Source organism: Akebia trifoliata, chromosome 4 (assembly GCF_017979445.1).
Source record: "Akebia trifoliata isolate Shusen 1 chromosome 4, ASM1797944v1, whole genome shotgun sequence".
Classification (NCBI taxonomy): domain Eukaryota; kingdom Viridiplantae; phylum Streptophyta; class Magnoliopsida; order Ranunculales; family Lardizabalaceae; genus Akebia; species Akebia trifoliata.
The window spans coordinates 14,056,340-14,066,752 of NC_141378.1; the positions used below are offsets into that span (position 1 = coordinate 14,056,340).

The 10,413-nt window shown below is 35.0% G+C and overlaps 1 protein-coding gene across 1 annotated transcript; it reads right to left on the reverse strand.

Moving 5' to 3' along the window:
- Positions 1–1,595: 1,595 nt before the first annotated feature.
- Positions 1,596–8,675, reverse strand: LOC147403986 (dicarboxylate transporter 2.1, chloroplastic-like). The gene is made up of 4 exons (XM_086439789.1): positions 7,766–8,675; positions 5,693–6,006; positions 2,516–2,964; positions 1,596–2,004 (listed from the first exon to the last, which is right to left on the reverse strand). The coding sequence occupies exons 1-4, from the start codon at positions 8,588–8,590 to the stop codon at positions 1,889–1,891; spliced, it is 1,704 nt and encodes a 567-aa protein (XP_086295915.1). The 5' UTR covers positions 8,591–8,675; the 3' UTR covers positions 1,596–1,888.
- Between the last annotated feature and the right edge of the window lie 1,738 nt (positions 8,676–10,413).

Below are 10,413 nucleotides of genomic sequence, written 5' to 3' on the forward strand. Positions count from 1 at the left end.
TTTTGCTTATTGCACACCAACTTCTTGTGAAAGGCACTTTTACCATGCAAATTTTCATTTAGAAAAACAGAACCTAAGTTCCTATTTTTCTTTACCCTACACAGTGAAAGAAAGACACTAACTGAATCTCATTCTATTATGCCTAAAGCCAAGTCTTTTGTTATTAAAACATAATTCATATCTATTTTCACGTCTCCATCCACATTTTTTTAGGAGTTTGACTTCGAAACGGGTAGCCCGCTTCAAAATTTTGATAGAATTCTCTTCGCAACATGACACGTGATTTTTTCTATTTATTTCACACCTCTACTTTTTCATCAACATATGCGATACCTCCCTGAAAATGCCACGTGTAATTCAAGAAAGAGGATTCTACCAAAATTTTAAATCAGGTTGCTGCTTCAAAGTTCTTTCCCTCTTTTAGTCTTCTCCTCACTCTTTTAAGATCTTCAACTTGAATAATTCTTCAATCTAATTTGTAATTCTAATAAAATTTTACTTATAAAAAAAAATAAAATTGAGATTGTAATTGGCCTTAGTTGACACAACGAACCATCTTAATTGAATTTCTCTTAATTTATTGACTACTAAAACTATTAGTACATTTTCCCCCATACGTTTATTCCTAATTTTATCTTTCCTAATCTTTCCATTCATTTCTCTCAGCATCATCATCTCTTGCGCTCAATTTATTGACACGATGCTTCTTGATTATCCACATACAGTGTCACAAAGCATAGCTAATCTTATTACATGTCCTATAAATTTTTATTTTAATTTGATCGGCTTAATGTTTTGTAATCTGAGACCGAGTATATGACAAGTTAAAAAGCAGGAAGAACCATAATGATACGTAAAATAGCAATAAATGATAGAACTTTATCCCCACCCCACTTGGCGGAAAGTCTTCCTCAAACAACCACAGGAAGGCTCATACCAATTTCTATGTAAATAACAAAAGAGTTGCACACAGTTGAGGTGGCGGTAGCAAAAGTTGGTGTGGCAATAGCAGCTTTGTAAATTTAAGTAGGAACTTACACTGGTAGCTGTGTCACTATTTTCATTTAGTTAATATATCACCATTATATTTTATTCAAAAATAATTATTATAATAAACACTATACTAAACATTATAGTAGAGGGTGCTACTTTTGATAGTGTGATAGGGTGATTCCATGGTGTCAATCATCAGTGAAAGCATGTATGGACTCGCTCTCAATACCAAATGACTTGCTTTGGACAGTGAGTGTAATGGAGTTGTGTCGTACAAGGTGTGAGTTACAAGGTTGCACTCACTTGAAGGGTACCCATTTAACTAGAACCAAAAAGCCCGACGCTAAATCCTATTGGAACCTAATAGAGTCGAATCTCTTGGAACCAAACCAACCAGAACTGATAGGAACTAAGAACTTGAACTGTTCGAGGAAAAACATTTTGATGGTTCAAGAATAGCAAGTAGAGGATGATCTATGGATGTAATAGTCTTAGTTATGGCCATTTTAGCTTGTAAGTTGTAACTACTGCACTCAGAATGGCCTCAACTGCTTAATTATTGTCTTTAAAACATTAATTAATGTGAAACAGAAACAGAATCATAGACTGATGATCATTTTCATTCGAAGAAAAACCACTAAACAACATCAGCCTCAAAAGTTACAAACATACAATGAAACAACATATAACTTAAAGATTTCAGTTAATCTTTTAAGATTCTGACATGCATTATCACAATTGTGCAATGCTTGACAAGGTGGTACTCAAGAGTTTGAAAGCCAACCAAAAATGTTGTAGATTTTCTTCATTGAAATGAGGTGTTAAACTAAGCCCTGACACAGAGATCATAAAATAGGTGAAAAATAACATTTAACTTAAAAAGAATAATGGGTGCTCAATAGAGTCCCAAAAACTTCCACCAAAAGGTCCCAACTACTCCCCAGATCACAGCGTTGACGATGGCCATTATAAAGCCCACCCTAAAAATGTCGGGAAGGTCCACATAGCCAGCTATATAGAGAAAAATAGAATAAGAAAAGGAAAATATCAGTTACTAAGCAACAGTTGATATTTATTATAGAAACAAAAGAAGTAAGCAAATAAAATTTAAGAGAGCTGCTATGGGGACCCCAACTTTTTTTTCTCTCTCTGCTCTGTGTGCGTGTGTTTAGATTTCTATTTGTTAGATTTAGGATTTTATATAAACCTAATCCTAATTGTAAACAACTGCTCAAGTTGTTTGAATCTGTTGTAGTTCTTGGTAATGTTGAGGTAATAACTTGAACCAAACATTTGTAATGTTTGAATGGTGTGTTTTAATCTTTAATTAGGGTATGAAAAATAATTTAAGAAATTGGGGTGTGATAAGTAAAAGTTGGGGTGCCAATAGCAGCTCTCTAATTAAAAAAATTTAAGGGGTAAAAAAAAAGAGTTAGTTTGATTATTTAAATCGAAAAGGTCCAAAAGAATAGTGGACTAAACTCAAAACGAGGCATAATCAAATGAAAACAGAAAGTGATACCTCCATAATAGACGGCAGCCTGACCACTACTATAATGTGTTAGTGCACCGAAGAGATTTGTATTGAATGCCAAAGCCAGCGCTGCCAACACACCAGGCACTCCAGAAGCCAAATGCATGGCAAGAAATGCAGAAAATAAGGCCCCTACGTGACCGGTCTGACTAGCCAATAGATAGTGAATGAAGAAGTAAGCTGCTTGAAGAACAACAAATGCAGCCGGCCGGCTCAATGAAAAAGAATGAAGAAACTTAGCCACACAATCGGCCATCCATGTCACAATACCAAGGTTTGTAAGTTGACTGGCCATGCCCACTAGAACTGCAAACCAAGCCAAGGTATCCCACGCTGACTTTTCACTTAAGCAATCATCCCAATCCAGTACTCCTAACAGTAGGAGTATGGAGAGACCAAGCATTGCAGCAACGACACTCGCTATTCCAATGGCATCTCTGCACACATACAAAGATACATTACAATTTCAAAGTCTTAAAAAGCAAAAAAAATGTAGTTTAAAAGAACAAATAGCCAGCACTTCGTAAAAATAAAATCAAAACTTGATCAATAGACGTAAATGTATAGGTTAAAATGGGTTAATTTTTATGGCTAAAATGGGGCAGGCTTTCACTTACGAATATACCCCAAATTGACTCCGAAATACAAAGGCGAGTGTCAACATGTTATACAACAGTACAACCAAAATTTGGTGAACAAAATGGATATATTTGCAACCTCCTAGGAGCAAAATCAAGGCATTACCTTGAGACTGATGCCTAATCAACATAAGCAGAATTATTAATGGCATGAACATTTTGAATGAACTTGAAAAATATCAAGCATGGAAAGGAAATGAAGTGGACACAGACCTACCCACCAAAGGATAACGAAAGAGTGATTTCACATATTCAAAATCATCATCTAAGTCTATCTGAAAATTAAAAATAAATAAATTAGAACAGCTGATGCCAATTTAGAGTAAATGCTGACGGATTCAAGCAACTATGACCAGATTTATGAAAGAACAAGTACATTTTTCATTGACTAAAATAACTTTCATTACCTGGGGAATGCAAATGATTTAGTTTCCCTAAAAAAAAGGAAATTTTTAGAATACAAGGTGGAGCAAGGTTTCTTCGACAAAAATGGTGGTGGAATTGGGGAGCAAGCTCCAACCCCAAAGCCCAACACTCCCTCAAGGAGAAGCTATCTCTCCCAAACTCACTCTCTTTAAAATTCAATAAAAAAGTTCCCTCCTTTATAATATTTTTTTCGGACCTTCCATCTAAAAAAAATATAGAAACCTGAAAAGCAAGTAAACCCACATTATCTCTATTTTTGAAAAGTTATCCTAAAGGCCCTTCTCTTCAACCAAAATGACTGAAGAAGAATTCAAAGGGGATGATCCTTGAGTTGGCAGTAAGAGCCTTGGGATTCTGGGGATTAGGAGGAACTCATAGTCGTATTGCACAAATGGGACTTGCACTAGATGGCCCAAACGTAAATGCATGCATGCTGAAGCAAAGAAATAGTCACGTGCCCACAAACTTTGATACGGAAAAAAAAACGTAACAAATAGTACACAAACCTTAGGGTTCAACTCCATGATTTCATCCATATCCAAAAAAATCATAATATGATAAACCTTCCACATTCACTTCTAAAGTATCTGAAATCAAGTCTTGCTCATCATCCTCGATATAGGTTGGACTATTGTCAAACAAAGGACTCTGATGAGTTCAAAACTATGTACCAATGACAGTCCATTTAGGATTTTGTCATGCCAACACGTAGTGACATGTGGACAAATCCCAACACAACATGTAAGGACGTGACATTCCTTGATATTCTATAAGAGAAAATTATTTCAGGTAGAGGGTTAAGTGTCCATCCTTCATACGCTAATTGATTAAGTTGTTAATCACAACTACGATTTGATTATATAAATCTACTTTTATTGAACTGTTTTCAATCCTTAAAAACTGGAGTGTCATTATTACATAGGACTTCACTGATATCCATTCTTATCAAAAACACGTTATCATTTAGATAGGAAGATATACGATGTCAAATCTAATTTGATGATTTGCATTACACTAGAGATATTCCTCTATATCCGTTCTTATCAAATTAACACATTATCATTTAGATAGGAAGATATTCGATGCCAAATCTAATTTGATGATTTGCAGTATGCTAGAGATATTGCTCTACATGATATGAGAAAATTGTATAGTTATCAAGCCCACAAGTGAAGGAAAGTAGATTCTAGTTTCCACCTTCTTTTGATTCTCATTTCAAGAAAAAAAAGAGTATATATGGGCAGCGTTTTAAAAGTTGTACCCCTCGAGGTGAGGTGTATGCTTCATGCCTTGAGGTTTAAGCCTCAACAGATATTAATGAGGCTTATGCCTCAGGTGTAAGGCGAAGGCTCTAGAATAACTGAGGCTTAAACCTCAGTTTGTTCGGTAGACCCCAATGCTATGGGTCAAAACTTCAATTAGTTTTTAATTTTTCTTACTTTATTTTACACAGATACCCTCCCATGTCTTTGATTTACTAAAGAATACTAAATATTTTTTTTTTTGTCTTCTAAACATAAGTTTATCAAGAGATATCTCACAATCACTCTTTGAAACCCTAATATCTCCCTACCTCAAGATTTCTTCCTAGAGGCTCCAATACTTATTCGATTTCTTACGAATAGTGTGGTCAAATAGAACCAACAAATCAAGGATTTTCTTAGGTTTTGAGGTATGTGATTTTTTTACGTACTTTCTTGAACTTTTTACCTATTTTTTTTTCTTTCAAAATCTCATTCTTTTTAAATTCTTCTCTAGTTTATAATAGGATCTAAAACTTCATTCATAGGCCTAGACTAGTTGTTTATTTGATGTTTGATATACTATGACTCTATGAGTGATGATACATTGCTACTTCCCTAAATTTTTATTGTTTAATATTTATTTGATGCTTGAAGGTTGTTTACTTATTTTTATATATTTTTTGAATTTATAATAATTTTTATGAATTAAAAAAAAAATTAATTCAGGCTTATACCTTGTCTCAAGAACCCAAAACGCCTCAAGTACACCTTAGGTACTTTAAAACACTGTTTATGGGAACTATATATAGTGACAAATCAAATAAGATAGCAAAAAAATAAAGGATTGCACCACTTACCCAAAGACCCACAATGAGACTGCAAAAAGCATTGTACTAATCATCACCCATTCATTCTTTGAGACTGGGCCCATGTGCTCCAGCCTCTTTGCAGCCTGTGCAGGAGCATCGGGCGTGTCTTTTGTCTCAGGGGGACAGATCTTATATAGGATATATGGAGTAGCTAGAAGAGAAACAAAAGCAGGCAAGCTGGCGGCCTTGAACCAGGCAACCCATGGATTTGCAATTTTGACCCCAAGTTCCTCAGCTAATTTGAGGCACAGCAGGTTTTGAGCTGCAGCAGTTAGGAAAAGAGCACTTGAGTTACCAGCTGACTGTCATACATCACATAAGAGAAGCCAATAAGTCACAGAGATATTGCAGTGACATCAGAATTCCAAAATCAAGAGAGCTAGATGTAGAATCGAATCTCATTAGCAAAGTAAAGCAGCTAAAATAAGGAAAAACTTGAGTAAATAGCTATAATACTACACTTCCTTCAAGTTTTCATATATTTATTTTGTGATATTATTTATTTTGATAGAAGAGCTTATAAGTTGAATATACCTGAAACATTATATTGTCAAACATGTGTACTTACAGTTAGTCATTTTGGGTTTCTTAAAGGTAAGCTATGTTAGACAGTGACACTCATGTTCATGTCCCTGTTCCATAGTGCCGTACCTTCTAGGCCTCTTAGACCAAAAAGGTAGCCTGATTTAATGATCCAACTGATCAAATGGATTTTCTTTCTCTAAAAAACAAACCTATATATTATTTGAACAACTAAAAAAAATACAACCAACTAGATGGTTATGATCACCCAAACATTAGAAAGTTTAAAACCAGGGGACCTCTAAGCTGGGTTCCAACAGTTGGATGACACCATCAGCAAACAAGCGTGGGTAAAGGACATCATTACCAAAGCCTTATCATAAAAAATCGGCGTGAGGAATTAACCATTTTCCTCATTTCAATTTTGTGAAAGCACACATCCACTCTCATTACTGAAATCCACATCCTTTTTGGTCTTCCTCTCATTATTTAACTTTTAACTTGTACATTTCTTCTATTTGAGGATTTTATTGGTTTTAGTTGCATATTACCAAACCATTTCAATAGGCCTTTCCTTTAGTTTATTACATATTGGGGCTACTACCTTTTCGTGAATGAGTTATTTCTTATTTTATCATTTTTAGTCTTTCTACTTATCCATATCAACATCCTCATCTCTATACATGAAATATACCAAAATATCGTATCTAGATTTCCAAACAAATATTTCTATTAATCATATTCGATCTCATTGTCGTCTAACAAAATTTTCCCTTTGATTTGATTTAGATGTGTAAGTCACGTAGCACTTCAGAAGTACATCTCCACTTTAACAATCAAACTCAAATTCTATGTGCATCATCCCCCTCAATATTTCCTTCTGTATAGATATGGTAAGGAAAATGGTCCCTCAAGGGTATTTCCTGACCATCATTTTTATTACTGAAGTCCCATTTCATACAAGCCCTAGGATTCCAAAGCAGCTCTCCAGATTGACTCACGCTCTAGCCTCATTAACTAAACACTACAATGTCTTGATGCATAAATGATATTAACAGCTAGTTTGGCTCACCACTTTTGTACCAGAAAAATGTCCCTTTTAACCATAAAAAAAGCCTTTTTTTTCCCAGAACAAAAAGGTTGTTTCGCACTTTAGCCGACCCTCTTTTAAAAAACTACCCTATAGCCATTTTTCACATCAAAGGAGCTTTAGTTCATTTTCACTAGTTCAACAAACAGAACAGACAACCAAAACTCTCCTACAACCACTCCCCACCTATCAAGTTATCCCTCTATTCAATTATTGAGTTGGGGTCCACTAGGGAAAGATACCTAGAGGCATTTGCCTTTCGAGATCCAAACAACCTTTTCATTAAAAAATGCATTTTTCAAATGAGAGTTTCTTCCAAACAAAATATTATTAGAGAAATGGTCATCCAAACGGTCCCTAATTGTATCAATATGTATTCAATTCAAGCCAAAAACAAAAATTTACAGAAAGAATCCTTAATCTTAAAACACACAAAGAAGAAAAATAACCTGAAATTGCGACTGAATAAGATACGATCCAAGCTTCTTCGCCGAGGGATCTCCCGGCTTACTTCCCGCAGAAAGAGATAACGATTTAATAATCGGCAAGAACACGCCCCCAGCCCTAGCTGTCGTACTCGGCATTGCTGGAGCAATAAGCGCCTCACTCATCGTCAATCCGTAAGACAATCCCAAAGTACTCTTTCCAAGCCATTTCACAAAGTACGTCGCGATCCGATCCCCAAGTCCCGTCTTCACGAACCCTCTCGCGAAGAAAAAAGAGATCACGATCAACCAAATCACTTCGTTTGTAAACGCGGAAAAAGCGGTCGAAAAAGTTAGGGTATTGGTCACAATTGAGATCGTTAGACCTAGAAACGCCCAAGCTCCAACTGGTAGAGGACTCAATACCAATCCAGCAATCGTAGATAAGAAGATCGAAAGCAATTGCCATGCTTGAAGAGAAACTTCAACTGGTTTTGGAATCAAGAATCGAACGATGACTCCAATTGCAATTGAGATCACAAACGGGACAAATTTCGCTCCTTTAGATTCAGAATTAAAGATCTGTTTCTTCTCTTTTGCGATTGAAGAAGCTTGAATTGGTTTGCGAGAGTTGTAGATTTTCGAAAATGGTTCGAAAGATTTCGATTTGAAGGTTGAGAGACCGAAAGAGAGTTTTGAAGACGATGTGAGAGATTTGAGACCGTCGATTGGAGGAGAAATGAACGGTGGAGATTTGGGGAGAGATGGTTGTCTTCTAGAGAGAGAAATGCGAGATGAGGAGATGAAGGATGTTGAGGTTGCAGGAGAACAAAGCGCGAAGCTCTCCATCAGAGCTTCTCCTTACTGCTTCTGTTTCTGCTTCGTTGTGTGGAGAGCGGAAATTACAAAGGTAGTGGTGACGACCACCTGAGTGATGTGAGGAGGGAAATTAATAGGTTACCTTCTAATAATTGGAAAGAGCTTGTGTGACACACGATTTATTGTGTTTCTCACAAATCTGACGTGGACATGTATATATAACAATAGATAGGTTTTTACTCATATCGCGAGGAAAAACATCTATGGTTATGTTCACATCCCACGTCAGACTTCTGATAATAGCACTAAATTATTTTTGTTATTTCAGCATTTTCCTTATGCAAATAAGTTATTTGTATTTGGATTTTTAAAATCAATCGCAACCGTCTAACTGATTTTTTTTCTCCTTAATATGGTCATTCAACAAAATTAAAAGATGGGCCGGGCCTAATTGAACCTCAAAATCCAAGACTGAGTCCAACCAATGTAACTTATTGTGAAAGTGCATGGAACCATAAATTCCTTTTCACTTGTATCTCGAGAAAAAGTACCTATGATTTTTATTCACTTTTATGTCACACGTCACGGTGTGTGTTTAAAGTGACTTAAGTATTATTCAAATTTGAATGGTCATAAATATCTCTAACTTAACCTTTGAGCTTAATAAAATGAGCCTCGATTTGATAAAAATTAAGAAAATTATAATCAAATCTCTCTAAAAAGACATTGATTAATTTTCAAATTACAATAATTTTCTTATCTTTTTTACTATGTAATATTTAAAATTATCTTTTAATTAATATTTTAAATTATAAAAAAGTCCTTGTGCATTTGCACATGTCACCTTCTAATATATATATAATATATAAGTTATCTGGTCTGGTCAAGCCATCTGATAATAAATAATAAATAATTAGTTTTTTTTTTCATTTCGTTCATTCAGGACAATATTAGAATACTTTCTTAATAAGATCAAACTTTGACTTAGATAATAAATAATTAAATTCTAAAAATTATTTATTTTAATTATTTAAAGTCCCAATTGACTTGGTTGAGTTTTACTGATTCAACTGAAAATATCAAAATTTTCACCCAAGTCAATTATTCTGATTCATAAATGATATTGAGTGAGTCATCTTAATCTCGAATGACATTTGAAATTGATCTATCCCTAAACATGAATCAAACCTAACCCAGGGTGATTACGTAAATGCCCAAACCGGCCTATGATAGACCTAATGAACATATACGCCAAAAGAATCTTGGTAGAAAACTATTTATTGGATCACTGGCCAGAAATAGTGTGCCACGTGGTGATTTTGAATGTTCAAAAAACATATTACTTATTTGTATCCGACGTACACTTAAACATATCCCAATATAAATTATATTTAATTCAAATTCCGTGGGCACAGTAAACCAGCAATGAAAATAAGGACGAACGGACTGTGGGGCCAAGGACGCTTATTTAAGAAAGATAAATTATGCATCGAGTCCTGATTGAATCGGGTTGGTCTTGGACCCAATTCAATATGAAATATGTGATTGTGATCCGTCCCAAAATTGGCACACCAACTTTTACTTATAACGCACTAATCTTTCTTAAAAGATAAAAGTTAGTGTGTCAATAGAAGTTCTCTATTTTTTTTTTCCAACGTTACAAAGGATATCCAATATGCAAGTGGGATGATTATTCTCAACTCAACTATTTCTATATGTTGGAAAGAACAAAATCCTATAAATGTATTTGTTTCAGACACATTCATACCTTACCTGAATTGGAATTTGGTCTTGGACCCAATTCAATATGGAAGATGTGATTGTGATCCATCCCAGAATTGATCGAATCGCCC

What these genes read in the sequence shown, in the direction of transcription:
- LOC147403986 (XM_086439789.1), bottom strand. Translation starts at nt 8,590, where the DNA reads ATGGAGAGCTTCGCGCTTTGTTCTCCTGCAACCTCAACATCCTTCATC. An exon ending in TTATTCAGTCGCAATTTCAG is followed by an intron (nt 6,007 to 7,765) that starts GTTATTTTTCTT and finishes GATGTATGACAG; the next exon opens with TCAGCTGGTAACTCAAGTGC. An exon ending in GTCTCATTGTGGGTCTTTGG is followed by an intron (nt 2,965 to 5,692) that starts GTAAGTGGTGCA and finishes GTATGTGTGCAG; the next exon opens with AGATGCCATTGGAATAGCGA.